At 41.8% G+C, this 26253-nt stretch overlaps 1 protein-coding gene across 1 annotated transcript; it reads right to left on the reverse strand.

Annotated features, from left to right (window-relative positions):
- Positions 1–9573: 9573 nt before the first annotated feature.
- ypel2b (yippee-like 2b) lies at positions 9574–26051 on the reverse strand. Its single transcript, XM_084950009.1, has 5 exons — positions 25849–26051; positions 18163–18394; positions 17467–17510; positions 16996–17104; positions 9574–12136 (listed from the first exon to the last, which is right to left on the reverse strand). Exons 2-5 carry the CDS (start codon positions 18277–18279, stop codon positions 12047–12049), a joined length of 360 nt encoding a protein of 119 aa, XP_084806135.1. The 5' UTR covers positions 18280–18394; positions 25849–26051; the 3' UTR covers positions 9574–12046.
- Between the last annotated feature and the right edge of the window lie 202 nt (positions 26052–26253).

The raw sequence follows: 26253 nt of genomic DNA on the forward strand, positions 1-26253 counted from the left end.
TCTTACCTTGGCCATGTCTCTGAGTATTGCACACCTTGTGCTTTTGGGCACTCCAGTGATGTTGCAGCTCTGAAATATGGCCAAACTGGTGGCAAGTGGCATCTTGGCAGCTGCACGCTTGACTTTTCTCAGTTCATGGGCAGTTATTTTGCGCCTTGGTTTTTCCACACGCTTCTTGCGACCCTGTTGACTATTTTGAATGAAACGCTTGATTGTTCGATGATCACGCTTCAGAAGCTTTGCAATTTTGAGACTGCTGCATCCCTCTGCAAGATATCTCACTATTTTTGACTTTTCTGAGCCTGTCAAGTCCTTCTTTTGACCCATTTTGCCAAAGGAAAGGACGTTGCCTAATAATTATGCACACCTGATATAGGGTGTTGATGTCATTAGACCACACCCCTTCTCATTACAGAGATGCACATCACCTAATATGCTTAATTGGTAGTAGGCTTTCGAGCCTATACAGCTTGGAGTAAGACAACATGCATGAAGAGGATGAAGTGGACAAAATACTCATTTGCCTAATAATTCTGCACTCCCTGTATTATGACTATGCTATAGCTTTAAGTATGTACAGGCTGTAGTGAGTGTACAAGCTATGTACAGGCTATGAGCAGAAGGTTAAGAAAGAAGAAGAAGAAAGAAGGTTAAGTGCTCTTTTTTAATCTGTTTTTTATGTCTTATATAGTAGTTTACTATGTGGAAGCGGGGTTCACATAGAGTTAGGTTTGAAGATGTCAGTCGATTTACTTACCTTTGGACGCAGGCTGTCTTCAGTCTTTGTAATAAGCAGACTCATAAATCACACTTTCTATCTAAGAGTAAACAGCCACAGTCTATTATCATCTTCTAAACACAATTCTATCACATGATTTATTTCTGTGGTTGACAGAGTCAATGTTGCCTTTGTCAGCAGGCTCAGCTTTTCCCAGCAGCCTCCCTGACCCCTCAGAAGCTGTCACAACAAAATGAGAGCAACACGATCGCATAGCACCAGAGTCGGCCAGCTTTCTCCAAATCTGTAATTAAAATTCATGCTGTGGCAGAAAGGTTGCATTTTATTTTAGTTTTATGGGCTCTTTAAAATGCTATTTTGTACTCGATGGTTGCTACGTTGTGTGCTGGGACTTAGAGATGAGAGGTCAGAGAGTGCACTGAGCTCGATTTAGGCCTGTGCTGCTTCACACCGTAACCTTTGGCATTATTCACCTTCTTACACACTTCAGGCCACATCACAACAGCTGACTGTACGAGCTGTGGAGCAGTTTCCCTTTCACGTTGGCCTGACGATTTTTTCATGAAGAGAAGAGACGAGCAGGCCGGCAGACTCAGGCTGCTGACATGTTAGTAAGACAAGAAAACACTTCAAGTGACTCATTATTTTTGGCAGCAATTTCGGTGTGACCCACTAGGAGGATTATTTATAGCATGATACTGTTTGTGTGGATTAGTCATTTAGCTGTTTAGCTCTGTAAGCAGCTGTGGTCATTCTGAAGATTGCAGTTCATTTTAAACAAATTTAAGGAATACGCAGTGCCTCTTCCCCCAAGCAAAATACATTCACTGAAGAGCATTAAAAAGACAAAAACTTAACTTAATCTTCTCAAAGTAGCTCATTAAATTAGACACTGTTTTGGGCGGAGGTCATTTCAGTCCCCATTTCAGTTCACCAGTTATATAAAATGAAACATTAAATCCAAATAAGTCTTGACCTACCCCTCACTTCTTTATATATTTGTTAAGAAAATAGAAAATATGTGCAGTGATTTATTGACACGTGCAAACAGACAGTGCATCAGTGATGTTGAGGCCAATCTTGAAATGCAACCTCAAACCACGACAGAGCCTCCACTGTGTTTCACAGATGGCATTTACTGATGTACCTTTCTCCTGATCTCAACTAATCAATGACATTATAGTACCAAATCACCCCATTAGAGCACTTTGCTCTCGCACTGCAGGCCTACTTGTTGTTTCTAGAGTATTTAAAAGTAGAATGGGAGGCAGAGCCTTCAGTTTTCAGGCCCCTCTTCTGTGGAACCAGCTTCCAGTTTGGATTCGGGAGACAGAAACTATCTCTACTTTCAAGATTAGGCTTCAAACTTTCCTTTTTGCTAAAGCACACAGTTAGGGCTGGATCAGGTGACCCTGAATCCTCCTTTAGTTATGCTGCAATAGACATAGGCTGCTGGGGATTCCCATGATGCATTGAGTTTTTCCTTTCCACTCACCTTTCTCACTCACTATGTGTTAATAGACCTCTCTGCATTGAATCATATCTGTTATTAACCTCTGTCTCTCTTCCCCAGCATGTCTTTATCCTGTCTTCCTTCTCTCACTCCAACCGGTTGCAGCAGATGGCCCCGCCCCTCCCTGAGCCTGGTTCTGCTGGAGGTTTCTTCCTGTTAAAAGGGAGTTTTTCCTTCCCACTGTCGCCAAAGTGCTTGCTCATAGGGGGTCATATGATTGTTGGGTTTTTCACTGTATGTATTATTGTAGTGCCTATCTTACAATATAAAGCGCCTTGAGGCGACTTGTTGTGATTTGGCGCTGTATGAATAAAACTGAATTGAATTGAACAAAAGATTTCAAATTTGGATTCATCAGTTCATCAGACCAGCTGCCACTGATTTTCTGTCCAGTTCTTATGTAGTTCGGCCCACATCAGCCTTCTCTGTCTGATTCTCCTTCTTTAAGAATGGCCTGTTAGCACACTTCCTCAGATTGTTTAAGGATACACTGCACACTATGCTGAGATATGCTGTATGTTTTCAGCTAATAGCGCTTTGGAAATTACCTTCTTGGTGGAAAAATAAAATTGTATACCTGTCAAACTGTGGTATCTTTGCCATTTTTCATAGATTCAGGTAAAGAAATGGGAGCAAATGATGATGAAGCTGCTAGCAACACAGTGGAGTTAACCTTGTTTGTGGCTGAATGTTTCATCAGTCAGTGTTAAGTGGCTTAACAAGAACGTTTTTGAAAGACCTTCAGACAACCTGCAGAAAAAAATGTGTGTGTGATCCAGGATCACAGAAGGATATCACCTGTGTTTAACTGCTACAAAACAAGTGAGTGAGTGAGATCATCAAATAACTGTTATGTGTTGTCGGCGCCCCACTTTATCCAGACTTTAATCCATAAAGATTGCCCAGGTTTTACATTACCTGAGTGCACAGCAGAGCAGTGAAAGTTGTGGAAGATTTCTGAGACGAACTGCTCTTGTGTTGGAAAACTGTCTCAATGTTTTTGCTGTTTGCAGACCAAGACTATCAGGTCCCTTAACAGCAAATGTCATCACTCAGACCAGCCTCACTGAAGGCCTTTTCATTGTTTTGTGCTCGCCTCCCTTGTTCCTCTCCAGCCTTGGCCTGTGTGTCTGATACAGATATGAGTGGGGAAGGAAAAAACCTTCCTTGCTCTGTTGGGGCCTGCGGGTACTTCTACCCAAGCAAACAAACAAGTAGGCGGCACTTTGCTTCCCTTGGAGGGGGGCAGCAATTTCCTCCAAAAAGAAGGAAAAACCACAGAAGGTGCTTTTAGATGCTGGTGCAAACAATCTGCTGTCGACACTTCATGTCTTCCTATTGATTACCAGCACCACAGAGCATTTTAGACATGAGACAGCATGATTTTATTTAGGGCAAGTGAACAAAAAGTTACACAGCACTGCACTTGTGAAGCTGTGGGTTGTTGAGTTTCATGCTACCACACTTGGAGGAGAAGGATTAATCATTTGTGTTGTCTGTGTGCCACAGCTGGAAAAGTAAATTAAAGCAATTAATCAGGGACAGGGGCATCATAACATGGCTTGGAGCTGCCATTTGTATTGTGTGTTCTCCCTCGGCTACACTTAAGTATCACAGCGGTGTGCGTGCGCGTGTGTTTGTTTGGGTGGGTTTGCTTATCTGTGCATGATGGATGATTTTCTGGGAGCCATTAGAGACTCGAGAGCATGGCAGCAAACTTGTGCCATAAAAAAACCCATAAAAAAAGGAAAAATTTGTGGAAATAAGAGTGCGTTCAGAAAGTCATTAAGACTTTAATGTCTCTGCAGTAAATGTGAACCTGCAGCTTAGCGTGTTTTAGGGCTTCTAAACCTCAACGATTAACACCTTGCATTGCTTTTTTAAATCCATGAAACCAAAGGATGAAAATAATAATTATTTATGATAAATAGGAATATTGCCCTTTCTTCAGCTCCATTTTGTTTCCTGGGATTTGCTCTGTTACTTTCATGGATTGGCTGCAGTGATCTGGAAATTGCACTGGTCTGTCAAGGTAAATAGAGTCTTGAGTGTAAAAGTAAAGCTTTTGTTTTACTGGTTGATCTACATCCTTCCCCTCACCTGTGGTCACGAGCTCTGGGTAGTAACTGAAAGAACAAGATCATAGATACAAGCGGCAGAACTTAGCTTTCGCCTGGGGTGGCTGGGCTCCTGTTTGAAGACAGGTTGAGAAGTTCAGTCATTCAAGAGAGGCTCAGAGTAGAGCTGCTACTCCTCTATATTGACAAGAATGCCTCCTGGGCACCTCCTGGGTGAGGTGTTCTGGGCATGTCCTACCCGGAGGAGGCCCTAGGTTAGGTCCAGATGCATCGGACAGATTATATCTCTCAGCTGGCCTGGGAATGTCTTAGTGCCTTAGTGGAGGTGGTGACTTGGGAGACGGAGGTCTGGACTTCTCAACTTAAATTACTGCCCCTACAACCTGGCCCTAAGCAGAAATTAATGGATGGATGCACTTTCACCTTAATATTGAGTTCAGTGTGTGGTGTATGTGGTTTTGTACTTCAGTAATCCTTGTAGGAATCTATTTAAAGATTAACCAGTACACAGTATGTATGCAGACACAGCTGTGTAAGTCTACTGGACCACAGGTACCATAAAAACAAAAGGACCGCTGTGATGTCAGGATGAGAATCCTCATTTGCCCTCCTCATAAAGTAGAGTGTGTGGGTGGTTGTTTGGCCAGAGCGCAGTGTTTGCAGCCTGGCAGATTGCATCTACTGTTACATATTCCGGCATCTATTGTTTCAGAAGCCTCCCTGGCAGGATATTAGATCATGGGATAATAAAGAAAATACCAACACACAGATATAATGTACATTTGTAAGTTTCCAGCAGTTTAAAATACCATAAACGTCTTTGTACCCAACATGACCCAGATGCGATCTCTCTGCCGTCACAACATATGTGAACATCTGTAAAATCTAGGCCACATGGGGTTACAAATCCCATTTTTTTCTGTGTGCATGTGTGTGTATGTGGGAGTCACATCATATGTTGTGTCCTGCTTTGCCCATTTTTCACATCCGATGTGCTCGTTGCACACGTATAGTCATCCAGACAGTCAGCCACTGCCCTACTTTTGCATAGACATGAACACTGAGAGGCAGCCAGGTCAGTTTGAGAGACAGAAGAGGGGTGGGCACGGCAGACCCAGACAGTGCATGACACCAACTCCTCCACTGCTCCGGTTTAGGAAAGAGAGATGGAGTGAGACGGGGTTGCTAGGAGACCTGGCCCAATGCAAACACAGCACCATCTGCTGCAGTGAGATTTGGAGTGGGTTAGCCAAGTCAGGAGGTTCACTGGAAACGAGGCTACAGGGAGCAAGAGGGAGCGGGAAAGCGGGAGGAGAGCACGGGATCCAGGCTGATAATGGGAGGTGGAAAGGGAAGAAAGGAATGCGGGATATGAGTGGAGCGGGATATGAGCGGAGGAAGTACTGGAAAGTACTATAAACACGATGAGGACCTCGATTATTGCATGACTAACAGGTGTGACTCTTATACCAGCCCCTATAGTCGTCCTCCTGCGCATACACACAAACACACACACTTTCAAACGTAATCTCACAGAAAACATCAGGCGAACCATCAGCACGTATTTTCTGTATCAGAGTGATAAACACTCATGAAGGTGATGCCAAGCTGCTGTTTCGTTTTCTCGGTTCTCCAGTAGTAACAGATGATGCACTTGTTACCATGGGAACCATAAAATGTCATCACCAGCAGATATCACCGTTCAGTCGCAGCGGGCTCTGCGCCCACGTCCTCCGTCGAGCCCCGGTCGAGTCACACAAACACACGCCTGATAATGAGTCATTTTTCTCACCGTTACCAACATTGGAGCCACGTTTTAATTACACAAGAATGGTATCAGTGGGAAGAAACTACACAACAGTCATTACAGTCCTGTAACTCTATGGTACAGTGTTGCTTCTAGGTGACTGGGGCCTTTTATGCCCACACAATAAATCCTCATTTATAATGCAAAGCTTTAAAAAAAGGACACAGACCCTCTGTTTCTGTCACATGGCTCTATGGACACTGAAACAACTATCCACAAATATATCTTTCTGTCACGTCACATGCAGATGAAGAAATTCACATTGTAAAGCTTTTAATCGACGTGTTTTCTAATAGAAAATGATCACAACTCAAATTTTTGTCCCTTTATTTTGGTACTGTGTGTGGTTTTCAAACTGCACTTAGAATAACAGTCACACTTTTCTTTTATCTCTTCTATTCAAATTAGGTTGATACTGTAACATGTAATGTGATTAAGTTCAGACTGTGCGCTTCATATTTTATCTGCACAGAACATTTGCTTATATAATGCCAACACTAGGAAACTGGAAACAAATATTTCAATGTAAAACAGAGGAACAAACACTGAAATAGGAATAATCTTGTTTCAGGGTTGGGGTTAGGATAGTTTTGTTTAAGAGATTATCTGCCATACACTTACTGGCCACTTTGTTGGCAAAATGTAGCATCACTGTTGGTGTTGTCGGGCTGTTCCGAGTTCCGAGTATTTCACGCAGTGAAATGTGACCTGATACGCTCCTCGACTCGAACTTTATATACAGTGAATGAGTATATACAAAGAGGACATTACGTGCAGCAAGTGGGTGAGTTATATACATTATATAAATAAAGATAAAAGATGGTAGGGTCAGAATATAGTATGTCATATTAGAATATTACTGACCATATCATCCCTTTACAACCAAAGTGTACCCATCTTCTGATGGCTGCTTCACACCTCGTCATAAAGCTCAAATCATCTCAAACTGGTTACTGTACAGTTCTGTATCAGATTTTGTTAGACTTTTATTAAGTAACTATCTACTTTATTTTTATTAATTGCATTTTATTAACTTTAGGCAACCAAAATAATAAATGAAGTACATTTCACACACCAAAAACGTTTTAAGATTTTTTTTAAATTAATATTTTCACTTATTTATTAACTGAGTCAATTGTCCACTTGGTCAAAACTGCCTGAATCCAAATTTAAAAAATGTGCATGCTCACACAATATTACTTCACCCAATATAGCACAGTGTGCAATGACTGGAGAGCAATATGAAAGGCAGGCAAAACCTGCACTCCTGCTAGCTAAGCTAGTTGCAGAGATACCTCTAACTTATTTGTTCACCATTTCTTCTCATTTTCTAGAATTTAAAAAAGTAACAAATTGCAATTTAATGATTCAACAGCTTAAACATTAGTGTGTAATGCCACATATTTAAAACACAAGCTAAATGTTTGATATAGAGATAACCTGCAGCTAAAACCCAGACCTTAAAATGCTAACTTGCTTTAGCGCTATGAGGCAATCTTCGCAGACTCTTGACTCCAGTGGTATTTGCCAGATTTCCTGCTATTCCCTTTTCTTCAAATCATGTTTCTTACTTATATATTTGGTATATGTTTTAGGTAAGATATTTTAAAACTGTCAAACTTAATAATTATCAAATTAAATGATTGTCAAATTATTATAGCCAAATCTACAATCTTGCTTTTACAAACGCAATTCCGTGAAAACAAAATGCAATGATTTGCAAATCTCAGTCTATTCCAAATAAAGCAAACATCAAATGTTTTAACTGAAAAAGTGTATTTTTTTTAAAACATTAACACACCTTGAATTTGATGGCAGCAACATATTTTAAAAAGCGTGGGACAGGGACAACAAAAAGCTGGAAAAGTAAGTGGTACTTAAAAGAGACAGTTGCAGGACATGATTGGGTATAAAAAGAGCATCTTAGAGATTCACCAATCTGGAAAAAACTGTCTGCAAATTGTGGAACAATTTTAGAATAATGTTCCTCAACATAAAATTGTGAAAACTAAATCTCTTATCTAGAGATATAATGTCACAAAAAGATTCTGAGAATCTTCAGGTCCCAGGGTGGCACTTCATTCAAAACAGGCATGTTGCTGCTATGGAAATCCCTGCTTGGGCTCAGGAAAACTTCCTGAAATCATTACTGTGAGCACAGTTCACCGTGCCATTCACAAATGCGGGTTAAAGCGCAAACAAGACGCCACATGTGAGGATGATCCAAGGAACACTGCTGTCTTCTCTGGGCCAAAGCTAATTTAAAATAAACTGAGGCAAAGTGGAAAGCTGTTTTCCTAACATTCTTTTAGGAAAACATGGACACCACATCCTCTGGACTAAAGAGGATAGGGACAACACAGCTTGTTATCAGTGCTCAGTTTGAAAGCCTGCATCTCTGATGGTACAGAGGTACATGTGGAATTGGTAGCTTGCATAGCTGGAAAAACACCATCAATGCTTAAAGGTATATACAGGTTTTAGAGTAACATATGCTCCCATCCAGACATCTTTTTAGTGAAGGCCTTACATATTTCAACAAGACAATGCTAAACTGCATCTATTACAACAGCATGGCTTCACAGTACATGAAATGAAAAATATGACAAAGACCCAGGACTGTTGAGCATCTAGAATCCTATATCATCAATGTCCAGCAGCTGATCTCCTCAGTTCCAAGACTGTTGCTAAAAGAAGAGTAGTTGCTACGTAGTGGTAAAAATGGCCTTTTCCCAACTTATTTGAGACGTGTTGCTGCCATCAAATTGAAAGTGAGCTTGCTTTTTTCCTAAAATGGTACATTTTCTCACTTCAAACCTAGATTTTCTATGTTAGATTGCGTGCTGCACAATATCGTTTAATATTTAGTATCTACTGTTATCTACTGCTAGCTAGTTTATTGTGATGGTGCTGTTTTTTTATGTTGCTCTTTTTTTTGTTTGCTTTCTCTTCTGTTTTTTTTTTTTTCTCCATACAGGTGATCCAGGTGTTTTGTTTGTTTTTCTTTCTTTCTTCTCCCCTTTGGTTTTCTTTCTCTCCCTCTCTCTTTCATTCTTTCTCCCTGTCCTATCCCCCAGTCATGTCTGTCCCGTTTGTAGCAACCGAAAATAAAATAAATTCATAATTATAATAAAGGTCAATCAAATGGACCAATATGGCAAGGCCATGATGATCCACTTGGTAAAATAAATCCGCTTGGCATCTTTCTTGGCCTTAAGACAACAATTCTGATGGCTAAAGATCCAAACGGGACACAAAAAAAAAAAAAAAAAAAGATTGTGAATAAAACATGGGTTTATGAGAGCAATGTGTTCTGTTTCTACAGCATCCCAACCTTTTCCTCAAGGTTTTCTCACATTTGTCCGAACACTTCAAACTCAGTTGCTGGAGTGGGCGAGGTAGCGCGAGAAGACAAAAACACAACGACCCTTACAGATACCGTGATGCATTTTATTAGATGAAGATCCAATGATATATAGTCAACATCAGCATCCTCCTTTAAAAAAGACATTAAAATTGAAACATTTTCAGTAAAAAAAGTAGTATCGTACAGCCAATGTGGGGTACCAGAGAGAAAGCATGACATGACCTAAATCATATTCATTCATCATCGTAAGGATCATAGATAAAACACAATACATTAACACTGTTTACAATCTGTAACACAGAGGTTGACATGAATGATGAATACAGTAAATAGAATATATTCATATATTAAGATCTGTTTACAAAATCAAAGTAATGCATGTATGTATATTATATATCACAGAGAAAGGCTATCCACAACCTTGGCTTTCAGCTATATGCACACCCCTTGTTATGCAACACTTTGCCCAAGCAAAATGAAATCTTTTGTTTGGTCAATTTATTGTTAATGGGTGGGTTCTTTGGTAGTGCTGGGTTTTTAACGCTGCAGCCTCGGACTGAGCGGTGAGAGTTACCGACGAGAGTTAACCGTTAAGGTTTGGTTGTAACCGAAAAGGACTCTTCACCTACGGGGCAACTTCTAGAGCAATGTTCGCAGGAAACTGTGTCTGTGACAAAACAGAGCAACTCATTTTTACTTTTCTAAACCAGGATCACATTTAATCTGCGATACATCTCACAGCTCAAACGGACTGAGATGAAGCTGACTAGGTGTCAAGTTACAGCACAAGGTTTCATTGGAACTTTAATATGCACAAAATGGTGTTTTTCACCAAAAAAAACAAACATCATGAGGATCTAGCACAAAACTAGTCAGAAAACTTTATACCGTGCATGCATTAACAGTGCATTTGCATGGGATGGAGGCAGCTGTAATGGATTCTCTCATTTGAAAACAATACATTTCCATCGGAGAATAACACACCCAGCTCGTTTTGTAGGATCCTGGCCTTAGCAAAGAAAAGTTAGCATCAATGAACCTGAGCAACGCTTTCCAGCAAGGTTACCTCGCACTGTGATTAATCCAAGACCCTTAGTGGATGAGGAGTATTTAGTAAGCTAGGTAGATCATGTATCGATGCATTTAGGAAAAAAAGTGAATCTCATACATTGCTTCATAATGTTACCCATTAGTTTCTCCTTTTTTAAACAAGGGACAGTTAGTTAACGATCAGGGTAACAGCAGTTAAACAGCAGTCATCCCAGACTGAAAGAGAGCCTTTGAGCGATGACTGAAAATCTGCAGTCATGTATAACTCGGTTAAAAGTATATTTTCATGTTCTCTTGACACATGAAACCAGTTGCTCTCTAACCACTGGCTGGTTGGCTTCTTCAAATGTGTTTGCATCTGACTGATCGCCTCATCACCTTTGCTCTTCCTCTAAGCAGCAGAAAGATGCTCACAGTGTTTGCAAACCTTTTAGGAACTCTGGCCAAAGGTGCTGACCTGAGACGTGCCTACGTTTTGTAATTCAGTCTGGTCCTGTAACAAAGGTGGTCTCAGCGATGGGTCCGCAGACACCAGACGAGCTCGGGGGAACGATCAGCAGATCGCTTTACACGACTTTGGTGTATTGAAGGATGAATAAAACCCGGGAGAGCTGCTTTGCTGCTGTGAGGGCAAATTCCTATGAGGTTTTGGAACAAGCTGGTGGCTGTCCATCTCTATCTCTCTTCCACATTCGGCTCACCCTGATCGTCCTGAGCTGCATCACTGGCATGACATGGAGTGGATCCCAGCCAGAAACCATCAGAGCCTCAACATAAATGGATCAGGACCCTTCCCTGTCCCACTATTTGGAGTGAGAGGCCCAGTGGGTAGCAATCTCTACCCCATCATCCCCAAATCAGCGCCCCATGTGCTAGGGCCTCCGTGCCAAGCCTCAGCGCCAGGCCTCATCAATGGCCCAGCTGGCATGGCCCCGATCAGCTGGATTTGCTATAATCATATTAGGTCATCTCTTTTACGTCGGGGACGGAGTGGACGTTCGTCAGCTCCTCATTCAAGGCCGTCGAACCCCTGCAGGCTGGGCCAACCGGTCTCGTTCTGGCTAAATTTCCCGTTAACAAATGGTTTTAAAGTTATTATTAGACAAGGTACAATACTTCACACAGTGGAGACGTCTCCTAGCAGGTATAGAGGGAGTGCGGCTGTCTTTTTTAAAGGCTCAGAAAAAGAAATTAGACATCTTGCCTCGTATACTGTTGCTGGCCAGTCACCTAGTCCTGCTAGCTGCGTACAAGCCTGCCTAGTCCGTCTCTCTGTCAAACTGGGATGTCTGGGACTTTGACGCGTGTGTTTTTGTGTGTGTACATCGAGAGGTGTGATAGGGAGGGATGGGTAGTAAGTTACAAAGGTTAATGGTAAATCAGCCAAACCAAAGTCACACACTCACCCACCACACACGACCCCGCTCCCACCCTCTACCCAGTCCCTCCCCTCCTCCTCCTCCGCTGCGGTTGTCACCCGGCTGCTCGCCCCTCAGTCCCAGCCGTTGTCCTTGATCATGTGGGCCAGCTCGATGATGAATTTGCCCTCTTTATACTTTTGACTGCTCTCAAAAGCATGTTCCTGGAGGGAGTGGCAGAGGACAAAAGACAAGAGAGGCTGTGTTTATTTCAAATGTAACAGCATGTATATGGAGAGTAGGCTAATGCAGTCTTTTCAGTTCTGTGCAAAAATCCTGGCCTGTCTCTGCTCCTGGCTCCGGGGAAGCTGGTTATATAACAATCAGTCACTAAACACTGCAGAGGAGCCTGCAGATCCAAAACCCTGACCAGACTGCACTGTCATACCTTACATTGGCAGGACTGAGTCTCTAAGCAGTAGAGACACCAAATGAACACAGGCTGCAGCCAATGCAGGGCAAACTCTGCAAGCTAAAGCTTGCTTTTCCTCGCTTGGGTGTGTGATCCAAAATTCCTCAGGAAAATATGAATGGATTTAGAAAAAGTACCAGAGTACAAGTCTTAGCTACATAGATTATTAGTGGCTTGCAGTGTTGGTAAGCTAAGTAAACACACAAACATGTATGTAACTGTGCAGCTCATTCTTCCTCTGCCATTATCCAGTTCACTGACTCTTTGCTGACTGATCCTTTTATCATTCAAAAAAAGAAGTCTGCATGCTTGGGCTAGCTTACTGAAATGCTGGGAACTCGGCCAAAAAGAGTCCAGAAATGGCAAAAAGATTTAAGCCAGATAAATGCTTAAGGTCTCAGCCAATGGCTATTGTGGTACAGTGGGTTATCTACCACTGTCCAGTCCGCATGCCAAAGTATCCTTGGGCAACATACTGAATAGAAATGCTGCATGAATGTGTGACTGAGAGATTGAATGGGTCGATGACATTTGTAGTAGAAAGACTGTTTGAGTGCTCTCCAGAGTAGAAAGGCAGTATGTAAGCCTAAATTTTCAAACTGGCAATAGCCAATTGGGGAAGTTGGGGAAAAATTAGCATTCCCTGACTGGTTACATGAGGTTGATGTCTGTTGCTATGGAAACACTTGCTAGATTGGTCGCTAGTCTAGCTAATGAGTGATCAGCCACTCCCTTGACAAGTGGTTGAGGGAGGCTTGGATAGACACTGCAAACACTCTCCAAGTGACAGTGAAACTGTGAAAGAGAACGTCCATCTTCAACTGGCAAAGAAGCTGAACGTTCTCTGTTTCCAGTTCAGATTGCACTTTGCATTTCACTACCACTCCGTGGCAAGTTAGCAATGTTTGCAGACAAATCGGCATCTTCCATGCAAACTACAGGCGGCCAAAGCAAGAAGAGGATTTCTGATACAGCCCCCTTTTTTCGAACAAGTTCACCAAGCAACAGCAACCAAACTCCAGCGACCACTCAGCAATCGGTTTGCCAACCAGTCATCAACCAGTGGGGATCTATGACCTAGATCTTGGCTAATTTCTCTATTGGATAAGCTACCAGTTTGTAAGTACATACTAATGGCATTTGCATCATTCTCAACTGTACACTGAAACAGCTTCTTCCCCTGGACAATTCCGACTGTCACCAAACACTATCCACCCACACCCCACCTCACCAATCTGAGCCATGGGCTGAGTATCCTTCATCATTCAGGCCCCTAACATACACACTCTAGTCAGACCGAGCCATTTGCACTACTCCCAAGCCCTTTGTTCTCCATTGTGTGCCTTTTCTAGTGTGTGCTTCTGTCTTAATGTCTAAAATGACATTTATTATAGTCTTTTATTTTACTTCATTTGCTTAAAATTAGTGAGGCCATTGCAAACATGTTGACGTCACTGAAGGCATGTCTCAATCAGCCATTGATGAAATCCTTTTAGCACAGCTTTGAAAAGTATGGAAAGCTGTTTTTATCCATCTGATGTTCCAAAGAAAGAGTTGATTATTGTTAAACGTGTCACAAAACAGTAATATTCTGCTTTCTGTGCAGGACATTCACTCACTGTGAGACCCTCTGAGGTGTGTCACGGTGTAGGCCGATACAAATGTTCTTTTACGATCGCCTGTACCTTGTTTTGTCTTTGGCTATTTTGGTTCAGACCTGCAGAGGCATGCTATCAGATTTCTCGGTGTAGAAGTGCAGTAGGTCAAGCCTCTCAATAGAACTTTGAACGCTGCAGAAAATCTACACTGCTGCCGGCAAAGGATATTAATGGAAGCTCTCCATTAAGCCCCATCTAGTGCCTGCACGCTTTTGCATACATGTGACCTCTGTTTTCTCTGCCTTGTGAGGTCCTGACAGGAATAGAAACTACTGAGAGATGGAGCTACTTCTGTAGCTGGTATACCAGGTGTTTAACATGTGCCATAAGGAGGGTACTTTTTTAGGCGGAGAGGTTAAAGAATAAGGTCTAAGATTATAGAGGTAGTCATGAATGTTAAAGTTAGAGGTTAAGCAAAGAGTTCTGGTCAATGGACCTTTCTCAGAAAAAAGATACTGCGTGCACATGTTTGGTTGAACTCTTCAGGGATGTAGCCACGTGCCCTATAATGTAAACTCTCACTTCCAGGGTTCACCACGGACAAATACACATGCTCTGTTGATATATGAAGACTGCTAACGTGTGGATCCTGTTTAGGTTCTCACTGACATGTGACCTAAAAAACTGCCTGTCCTAAAAACATACCGCACATGTATTTTGACATACAATATCACTGCTTTACAGACGCTTCAACTCTACATGTGTTTTAAACTCAAAAACGGTTCCAATCAAATCTGAGTCTATTTTAAACTAGATAAAAGATTCCTAAAGAAACTACTTTTCCATGTAAAGCTTCTGTTTGATTAACAAAGGGAAAAAGTCTTCTGTTGAACCATCAACAACTCAGACTTTTATTAAAGTCCTATACTCCGAACCTTCAAGGGGCAATGCTTTTGCTTCTTTTTATGACGTGAACATTAACTGCACAGTGTAGTGGTTACAGAATAATGACATCTTCAGTGTTTAGGCTTGTTGCCTCCAATTCTTGATGTCATTATGTAAGACCGTTAGCCACTGAGGAAAATAAAGGCTCGATTGTGCAACCAAAACAAAAAGAAGAGAACTTTGTGTTTGTGTTTCCTAGCAGAGCTATTGGTAGATTTTCCAGGTAGCTGGATGCTGGAACAGCCGGAGTAAATGTGGAAACTCTATTGAGGATAAGAAGGAAAAAAAACTCTGGAAAGTTCAAAAGTGACGTTCAGCTGTTTTGGTTTTTTTGGTACCCAAGTCACATTTATTTAAAGATACAGTCAGTTAAGTTTTTGAGCTTATTTAATAGATTAAAAAATGTTGGAATAATAAGTATAAATCAATCGGTGAGTAAATAAAGAAACTGATGCATTCACATAGACACGGAAATAATCCAATAAAAGCACACAGAAGTGCATGCTGGATTGTATAACCATTGTTGTACCACCATCTTGAATACAGTGTCTACAGTGGCCTAATCCTGTTTTATGTATGTGGCTTTTAATTTATAGATCACAAATAGCTCCTTCAAACTATTTATGTCCATTTCACATTTGTATTTGCACGCTTTCATCATCTCTTTCTCATTATTTTTTCTCCTCCCTCATTTCCACATCATCCTCATCTCGTGAACTGAAGTCAGGGTTTTAATACACGAAAGCCTGCATTAAGATGCTTACTTATTCCCAACATTGACACAATTACTTATCGTCAGGAGATTAGACATTCAAACCTCCCATCTCCGGACAGCTGACAATGAGCCAAGCTAGCTAAACAACAACAGCTGGTTATAATTTAACATTATCCCAGCTCATGTTAAGCTCAGATGCCCTAAAAATGACACCTGAACTCAGGTAAAGTTTGATTACATTCTTTAAATAGAGTTTATTAAAGTCAAACAATGTTAGCTCCTCTGCAAAGAAAGTTTCACTAATGCTGGCTAACAGCAGTTAAGAGAAGCTAATAGGGGCTAACAGAGGCTAACATGAGCTAAAGACGGCAAAAACAGCAGCCTTACAGACAGAAAGGTTCAGGATATCAGCCAATAACTCAACTCGGTATCACTGTCGTTGGTCAGAAGTAGTCAAAGTTTTACAGCCTATTAAAGAGTAAACAGAGGTAAACCCCTGGCATATTGAGAACTGAGGCAAAAAGTGACAGCCTATACTCACTACATACAGTATGAATGGTGGCTAAACTAGGTTTCCCCACAGTGGCCACCATAGCTAGGATTATGCACTTGAATTGGGAAGTCTTCTAGTCTTATTAACTGCTCGAATGGTTTTAAATTCCAGATCACATTTTACTATACAATCATACAGCATTTAAACTACCTCACATCCGTGGCCAATTTAGAATCAGTAATTACCACAACATTCATGCCTTTGGACTGTGGTAGGAAATTGGGAGTAAATCAATGCAGGCTACAGGAGAAAATGCAAACTTCATACAGAAAGAACTCACAAACGTAGAGGTCTGAACCAGGAGAGAGCAGTGCTAACCATCGCACCAACCAAGTCCACAGTCTCTCTTTTTATAGCAAAATCTAAAACCTTCCACCTGTTTGTTTTCTGTTTTTCCTGAGTTTGTTTTTCTATTGCGAAAAATCAGACACACACAACCTGGCATTATATCCACATTATGTAACAGAATGTGTCCATTTATCGGTCTAATGCAAGGCTGTTTTATAACAAAAATTGAATGCAATCTTATTCCTTCAATATGCTGCCTGGTAGTTTAATTGACTGCATGATAATTTATTGTACTTTTAGTCATTATATCAATGTGTCAATATGTTTCCCTCAGATCTGTAGTAAAATCAGATTAGAAAGAGGTATAAAATACAGAAAGAACCAAAGAATTTTACCCCAGTAATTAACTGGAATCTAAATATAATTAGGGTACAAATAAAATAAGAGTACGCTATAATAACAAACTCTCAGCTTGTCGCCCTCTAAACTTGGATGTGGTTTGTGGTACTTACGTATTTCCAGCCAAGGGTCGTTTTGCAGTTCTCACAGTAGATATCTGCTACAGCGTGCAGGCCCGTGAGCAGAACTCTCTCCTCTGCAGGGCCACACCCAACATTTACCCTGAGAGAAAGAGACACAAGCAGAGACAAAGAGAAAATATTAAAAAAAAGAAGTGTGAAAGATGTTGTGCATAATGTGCACAGAGGGTGTTGCACAGAGGGTGCACTGACAGGCCACCAGGCCTTGCAGCAGCATCATTTTCACACTCAATTCAGCCAGTAATAACACCGCTCTGAGGCACAAACTGGCTCTATCTACACTGGGGCCTTAAAAAACAAAAACAAACACACCCCAATATTAACCTGGCACATCACCTGCTTCCTGTTCAAGTCCAGCATGCAGGTTTCCTGCGACGCCTTGTTCCTACAGGTAGACTGAAATGCAACAAGAGCACTGGCTTTTATTCCTAAATCAATACTCACACTGAGTTGAACAGGTAGGCTCTGCCCTGGCTGCCCTGGAACGACTGCAGAGACAAGATGAGACAAAAATGAGAAGACTGAGAAAAATCCACTAGTCCATACAGTGCAATAACTCTGTAAGATTATATAAGCATGCTATTATACTGCAATAGTGCTCGTATGTTATGGAAGAGCTTATATTAAAGCCTGTGTGGTCTGTTTATATTACTGATAACATCGTGGTTGACTGCTGTTTTAATAGGCCTACCTTTACCTGGCTTTTATTTATAGTAAGGCCAAAGCTCGCACTGACGCGCCATATTAAACAGATTTAATTCAGCCAGCTATGTTACGACAGGCGGAAGGCCTTAGTACACAGGTGAGCATGTTTCCGTAATCACACATGGAAAAAGTGATAGCACATTCATAATCCAATTCACTAACCAGCTTATAACCTAATCCATAACCTAATCCGCCCACAGGCAATAGTGAGGTGGTGGCTGACACAAGCGTACAGGTGTTCAGCCTGCTGTTTATTTTCATCCTTTCTTCCTCTTTTATGCTTTTTCAGTACTTGTCCTTTTAAGTGCTGTTAAACAATTGTCTTTATTTCTGTGTAACTGAAGTAAAACAGTAAATAATCTGAATCTACCTGCAATAATTAGGTGCCTGAATGGCAGCACAGGGCGCGATCACGCCACTGTTGCCGTTGGATACCTTTGAGATGAGCTCGTCGTGGTTGGCTAGGTGAGCTCGGCAGTGGATGCAGCTGTAGGTCCGGTGGCAGCTCGGCAGGTACGCCTGGAAGGTCTTGGAGCGCGTCATCCTGACCATGGGCGGGGTTGGCGGGCGGTGCAAGAAGGGACTGCCAGCCCAGGTCGGCTCACAGGGGAAGCACCGCAACACACAGGTGAGGGCCGTGGTGGGCGGTGGGTCGGGAGGTGAACACCTGAGCGCAGAGAGGTGATAAAAGTGCAACTACTGATGACATGCGACTGTAACAGCTGCCTCCTCAATCCCAACCTACAGGTGTATAAGTGCTGATGGGAATAAAGTGATCACTGCTCTGCGGGTTGAGAGAATTCTCCAGCTGGGTCGCATCTGTGAAACTCATAAAACCTGAAAAAGCTATGGTGGGACAAGACAGTGTGCATTATTAATGACCCGAGGAACCCTTAGTGGTCGTTTGAGCCACCAAAGCAGGGACAAAGACTCATTTTGGTAAATATTTGATAACGTGTTACTGTAAGCCATTTATTACCTTGTTTGAAGGCAGTTTTCGGATGAAGCTTGGCTTTTCTACTACAGGACTTTTTAGGAAAACATCTGCTGACTGGTGAAATCAGATATGTTACTGCTTAAGGACCTGTCTGAATTAAAAAATGCTTATAGAAGAGGCACACGGCTGTCCAATATGTACCAATGGGCCTGCAGGACAGTGACTGACCATGATACAAGCACACAGTAAACACTAGTATCCATACTGGGTATAATGAATATTTATAATTATATATTTCACTGCCCCAGCCTGTGTCCCTGCCTCTGCAAAATTATTTATAGTCCCCATCTGATTTTAGCATTGCATCGTGAAACAGTCCACAGCACAAACAACAATCATATTAGAGGATGACTTTCACGTTCAGCGTTCACAATCCCATCACAGCAGACATGACAATGCCTGGTGCAGGATGATCCCCAAAACTACCTTTCACTAAAAAAAGAGAAACAAAAAAGGGGCCGATTCAGAAAACTCACTAACAATGTTAGAAATACTCCTACTGCCTGATTGCTGACAGAAGAATTACCCACAAAAGATGAAAAGCAGCTGTGGACCAGGGCTGCTGATTTTGCCAGTAATGCAGCAGCTGCTGATAGAAAGGAGCAGCCACACGCCTTAGTGAAAAAGATCCACCCCAACCTGACCGTCATTCACTGCATCAATCACAAGACTGAACTTGAAGTCCATGAAGGTGCAAAAAGCGTTACAGGGCTGAACCACTTTCACACATTTATCGACTCTCAGACTGAAAGTCTGGTGTTAAGCTCAATAAATAAAGACAGTCGCCTCATTCTCAGCACGAGTGTGGGTAAAAGAGGGGCCACGAGCTGCAGATGATGCAAAAATGCCTTAATGGAAGCAGAATGTTTTTTTAAGTCTAAAATGTAGGAATCTACTTTAGCAGAATGTTTATTTATTATTTGTTTAAACTGACAGTATTTTGTTCTGTTCACCTAATTTCAGATTAAATAGTGATGTTAAGTGCAAATGGGATTTAATTCTGTTACACTGTTTGTATTATTAGGTGTGAATGTGTCACCTGTGTCTGGAGAGGGATGCATAGACTGAGACTACTGCGCATACTAATTTAATTTTAAAAATACGTTATAATATACTCAATATGCATACTTGAGTGTACTTGTCATCACTCGCAGCCTGGACCCAATTCAGGGGCCACAACCTTTAAAGGACTCGAGGCTCCTGCTGCCTAGCAACGTAAAGCAAAACGTCTGTCCAAGACTAGAGACATCTTGGACAGAAGTGGTGGAGAGAGAGGAGAAAATGCTTGTCTTACTATTATATTTGATACATTTGGCTTTTTGAGACTTCAGACTAAAAAACCCAAAATAAGTTGCAACATTTATTTTTGAGCAATAAAATGAAAAGAAATGACCAGATATAGCAAATATTATACAAATTAAAACACATATATGCAAATTAATATTGAATTTGCATACAAGAATTCAGTAAACACTCTATTTTCAAAAATAGTGGAATTTTCTAGTAATTATTTAATGGTTCGAACTATAAAGAACCATTTTGTTTTGTTGTTATAGGAGAAAATTAAGCTGTTTCATTGTTACATGATGTACCTGAGGCTGAGAGAAGTTTAAACTCAGGCTATAGGCTCTGTGAGGCTGCTTTTACAGCAGTGCTAAATGCTAATTTCAGATGACTAACATCCGAATGTTTAGAAGTGCTAGGTTATTTCTGCTGTAAAACCCGTCTCAGATTTCAGGACTGCCTCGTGCTTTTCCTGTTTTCGATTGCAGGTCAGATGTCTGAAGATATCATAGAACAACAAATGTACAACATATATATGTAACAGGTATTCAGTACTAGTCATTAATAAAGCCACTTCTTGCCCACCGTTAACATGCAGTCAAACCCTGACTCCAGCTTTGCCAGTGCCCACAGGCAGCAGCAGTCCTTGCTCGCTCTCTGAGGCTGCAGAGATAATCTGCTTAGCCAAGCACAACTGTGAGGACTGCGCTCTGCTCGCTCCATGATATCCAAATGGATCGAGGCCTTAAAATACTTCTGCTGGTGTGCCCTGGTGACTGAGAAGATTAGAGAGCTGACCCAGGAACCCATCCCAGGGGCTGAGGGGCAGAGAGGACAGGAGTGTGTTTAGACTAACTGTACAGGAAGAGCTAAATAGTTAGAGGCCTACCTTTTGATGCAGTAATAATCTTTGAGGTTTTATTGCTTAATGCAACTTGTGATTTCAGCACTGCAGCTCTGCTGCAAAACAGACCCTATCAATCACAAAAGCAATCTTGTTTTATTCCCCTGTGCTGCTTAACACCTCCATAACAATATGCAACTTTCACAGTCTCCCTTTAACTACTATCCTTTCTATGGGTTATTGAACGCAATCCTTTTTTTTTTTTAGTTGTTCACCTTTACATTCTGTCTCTATGTCTCCACGCTTTCCTGTCTGTCTTTACCCAACCATCTGGAAACACAAATAAAATAGTGATTGGGAACGGGAGGCCTCTGTGAACCGAGGACACACAAAATAACGAGCTGAGAGTGAGAGAGGCGCCTCTTTACGTTGCTGCTCTGCAATATGATTGTTTTTAGTGTCAGCGCGAGGCTGATAAAGGCTCGAGTGCTGATGGGAAGGACTGGGAGGGGGATATAAATAAATAAGGCAGTGAGATGTGCCCTTGTTTTCTCTCCTCTGACACGGTGCCAGCAGCGTGGGATTGGGGCACAAAGACACATTCAGTACAGTTGTCAGAGCTGACCCCTGACACACACACATACAGACTGATGTTTTACCCAAAGCACGTTTCATCCTCTCACAAAGTTTATGCATCATCCAGTCCTCCAACACTTGTTCAAAACGTTGAGTCCTGATGTACAGAATCAACAAATGGGCACACATACAGATTATCCAACTGGAATGACTGCTGCGCCCACAAACTCACGTTTGTTTGTTTGTTTTTTGTTTTGTTTTTACCATTTTCAAACCAAATTACAGACCAAATAATCAATCAATTAAGAAATTTTTCACAAAGCTGCCAGATTACAGCTGAGTAATTAGTCTCACGTAGGAGTGTAAGCTTCAACCTTGGGCTTCAAATTTAATTCCATTAAATTTAAGCTTCTGCTTTTAAGCCTCTGCAGCAGCATTTGTTGCAAATCACTCAGTCTGAAAGGACCAGCTGAATGCATGAAGTGAAAATATGATACATGGATCAGGTGCCAGAAAAAGGCTCTGTGGGATGCTGTTCCAGCTATTGTTGACGTATAGCACGCTATAATATTAAAGTGCCCTTGTGGGCTGATTTTCAGGGGCAGGATTATACAGGGAATGCTATGCATCTACTCATAGGTCATATTTAATCCACGTGGAGGTCTCTTTGTGTATAATCTCTCTGATGAAAGATCACTTAATGTAACTGTGTACAAGTCCATGTCAGTGGCTTTAGATTGAAATCAGTGCAGTGACAGGAGGGGAATGTGCCAAGGCTGGAGTATTTGTAAAGCCTTCAGAAAATTACACCCACATTGTCTGGTTGAAGCTCACCAAATGTGAGATTTAGTTAGTTTCATTAGTTAAATAACCGACTTTTTTTATTTTATTTTATTTTATTTTTTTACAATAGACAAAACAAGACATTCACAGGCTAGAGCCCAAACAGTACTTGCCTTTTTTGGGGGGGGGGGGGGGTTGAGCTCCTGACAACCTCTGACTGCTAGAGAAAAATATTTATTTCCCAACTGGTATTTCCCACATTGATGGTGCAGGCTCTGCACCAAAACCATCATTAACCTGGTTGCTAGCAGATTGCTACAGTTGCTGACTTGTCTGCAACCACTTGGCAAATAATGTTTGCGAAAGCTGAAGAAGCGTGACACAAACTGGAAACGGACTGTTTGACTTCAAAGCTTCTGAAATGTGTTGGTAGCAGCAGTAAGGTTTTTTTGTCGCACTTTTCAGTCTTATTACGACTCAGCAAGTAGCTGAAGACTGTTTGGAGACAAGCTGTTGTTTTTCATGCTAACTTAGGTGACCACAATCTGCTAGTGAATCCCTGAGTGAGTCCTGACTGGTTCAGAATTTGCGGTCGTTCCATTGGGTCATGTAACCTTCAAATAGCTACCCCAAGTGCTTAGCAGGCAGTTTGAATGTGTGCTGATTAAACAGACTTCTTTTTTAACTTCTTAAAACAGCATCTCAAACCTATCTGCTGCTATATTTCTATGGCGCAGCTAGCATATGTTGCTAACTTTTGGAACTATTGTGAGGCTCCATGATCCGCCACTAATGTAAAAAAAAAAAGAAAAAAAGATGTCCATTCAGCAGCTAGTGCCGCAATCACAACCAATATCACCTAGCAACTACCAGAACCCACTCACCTGAATAACCATTTTTCCCTAGCAATCAGTAGTTTCCCGGGAGTTGCTGATCAGTCTCTAGCCCTGTGTGTCTGAGACCTTATGTATTTATATTTAAAAGGTAAAATGATGTGGCCATTGTTTCAAACAAAGTGCATCCTCTACTAACCAGCGACTAGTACTAATTTACTATTTACTAATTATTTTACCTTTGGCTATAGTTCACATTTAATGTGTGCATGGAAGTAAGAGTATGCTTGAGAAGCTGGATAACCATACATCTGACTCTGTATTTTCATGTACTACCCAAACACTTTTCTCGTGTATGTTTTATCCAAACTGTGAAGCAATTTGTGCACTTTAAAAATGTGCTAAACAAAAAAAACAAACATATTATTATTAAAGACTGATTAATCGTCTTTAAAAGACCAATAAACTGGAAATCTAATGAGCAGAAGAACTGAAATGATTCTAACCTCTATCAGATGTACAAATTTGATGATTACAGTTTGGTAAAATTATAGAGACACAAGGGGGTTGTAGAAGGCTTGGTTCGATTTTTTGTTTTCCTTTAATAAGTGAACCACAAGGCTGGAAACAAATTAAGCTGATATTGTCCTTTAACAGTGTCAGTGGCAGATGATTGTGGTTTTGTGCTTACTAAATTAAATCTAGAGTATGATGAAGGCTTTAAAACAGCTAAGATATTTTCTTATGGAGGAAAGATGAATAATAAAAACATACAGAATACATACAAAATAACCACACAGTAATACATCAAAGAGTGAAAGCAGGCACAAGCTGGAGAACCAAATTAAACAGATGAAAAAAAAAAAAGACGTAGTGAAGCTGTTCGAGGGGTTGAGAGTGACGGTGTTTGACATTTTCAAACAGCTTCCAAAAACAGAACAACACTCATGCTGGTGGGTGGACATGCTTGTAAGTCATTTTTGCAAAAGCAGCATTGTCTGTGGGATGCTGACGTTCAGAGAAACTGCTGACGCAAAATGTTTGCACTAATAAAACCTCTCTGGCAGGAAAAAAAAAAAAACCCCAAACAAATTGCATAAATGATCAGATGACTGGAAGAGCTGATCGCAGCCATCCAGACAGGCTCCGGTGTCTGGATGGTGTCAGAAAGAAAACCCAAGTTTATCTACTACTTCATCTGACTCTATGCCTCTCTGATCCGCCACGGGTCGTTCGAGGTCACCGAGCTGTCCATTCTGGTCATTTCTGGGTGTCATCACAAAAGGCTACGTGCAGCAAGTCTCACCAGCCAAAAGGGCCCTTGTATCCAAACAAAAAAACAAAAAAAACAACCTTTGTTATGTAACACACTGATGCTGCTGCTGCTGCTGTCTCTGACAGTGATCGCGCAGGAGAAAACCAGGGGGGGGGAGCGATGCCAGGTGAAAATGACTTGGACAGAGAGTTGAAGGGAAGGGTGAAGAAAAAAGGGAAGAGGTGGTGTTGGATGATTCGCTGTTGCCCACGAGCTGCACCGTCACGATTTCTGTACTTTGTGTACTTTCATCTCGCTCTCCATTCACTGTTACACCGAGGCCACACAGCTTACAGCAGCATGACATCACTGACTACTCCCACCATCTCATTAAACCACATTGATGGAAGTGATGCTCCTGCTTCTCAGACTCTTACACATATGTATGCAGCTGCTCTCCTGCCCCTCTTTGGCTTCGTTTCATGTGCTTGATGTGTAGATGTTATTTCTAAAGCTCTTCCTGTAAGTCAAACCTGGCCAATTGCAGGCATAACACACTGTGCACAACTTTCGTCCAGGCAGGATCATCTTTCAAGGCCTGCAACTCTGACCCTCCTCTTCGATCCCTGGGTATCGAGCCCCCACATAATCATTAGGGATGTGCGTGCGCGCTCTGCAATGAAAATAGATCGCAAACAGTGGAAAACAGGGCTGTGCCTCGATATGGGGTTCCCGATCTTCATCTCCTCCGTATGAACTCTCGTGGACGTTATTTACTAGATTTCTGGGATTAACATGAGGCACCCCCACCTGCAGGTGAGGCTCAGTCATGTGTGTCTCATCACCTGAGGTAACACCTAAGTAAAAACATGAGGATTTACAGTGTGGGTGTGTGTATGAATCAGGTCACAGGCAGTGGCGCACTTTATCTGGGGCATAACTTCAGCCACCACACAGAGCACAGATGGCGGGGATGCCTCGGCTCAGCAAGACTCTCTCTCTCTCTCTCACACACGCACACACACACACACACACACACACACCGCCATTAAAGCTTTAAAATCCGCAGTGACTTTAGCAGGTGATTGTCGTCAGCATGTGATCACGTGAGCGTACATTACACGATAACCCGCAACGATCACTGCTGACGTGCACCGCTACGGCCGGGGGCGCGCGCACGGGGATGATGGCGCAGACGTGCAGCAGTGCCACAACAAAAACAGCATGTGTCCTAATAATAAATAAAATGCTAGATACTGTAGTAGATGCTGTAACCACAGAGAGCAACTCTTCAGCATCCCGTCCGCAAAGCAAACAGGAAGAACAAACCTGCAACAGTTACCTAATGCACGTAAACAACGCAAGACATCATAAACTTCTCTTTTATATTGTCATTTTACAGCACGTGGGTCTGCAGTTAAAAGTTGACTCGGTTAAAGGCGTTGAGCATAAATAGGTCGATGCTTGAAATGGGTTAAGAGAGCAGTGTGAAAACAATAAGTAACAAATGCACCGGAGAGGAAAAATAACGCAGACGAAATCATCTTACCTTTGAAAGGAAGAAAATGCGGGTCTCCTCCACGTAGCCTAGAAAATGTGGCACGTCCTCGTTTTTCCTCGTGGCAGTGCCAATCCTAAAACCTCTTTCGCATTCCTTCCCAGGCAAATTTCCTCTCTTCTCTGGCCCTGGCAAGTCCTGCAGAGACGCAATGTTTTGACGCGCAACGATGCCCAGCAGAGTTTAGAAAGCCACAGAGAGCAGTGGAACTTCCAGCCGGAGCGAGAGCATTCACTCCTACCTACTTCCGTGTTCGCAGTAAACCGTTATTCCTTTTACACGGCTTTACCCATTAAAGGGGGCGTAGTCAGTTGCTGATTGATATTAGCTTTACTCCATATCACTTGGAAGTTTAAGAATAGTGTTTCCAATATACCATAAGGAAACCGTTAAATG

This window comes from Perissodus microlepis, chromosome 14 (genome assembly GCF_051167445.1).
Source record: "Perissodus microlepis isolate ML-2025 ecotype Zambia chromosome 14, ASM5116744v1, whole genome shotgun sequence".
NCBI lineage: Eukaryota > Metazoa > Chordata > Actinopteri > Cichliformes > Cichlidae > Perissodus > Perissodus microlepis.

Coding starts and splice junctions, on each gene's coding strand:
- ypel2b (XM_084950009.1), bottom strand. CDS start 18,279: ATGGTCAGGATGACGCGCTCCAAGACCTTCCAGGCGTACCTGCCGAGC. Junction 17,511..18,162: donor ACGACGAGCTCATCTCAAAG/GTATCCAACGGC, acceptor TTGTCTCTGCAG/TCGTTCCAGGGCAGCCAGGG. Junction 12,137..16,995: donor CGACCCTTGGCTGGAAATAC/GTAAGTACCACA, acceptor CACTCCCTCCAG/GAACATGCTTTTGAGAGCAG.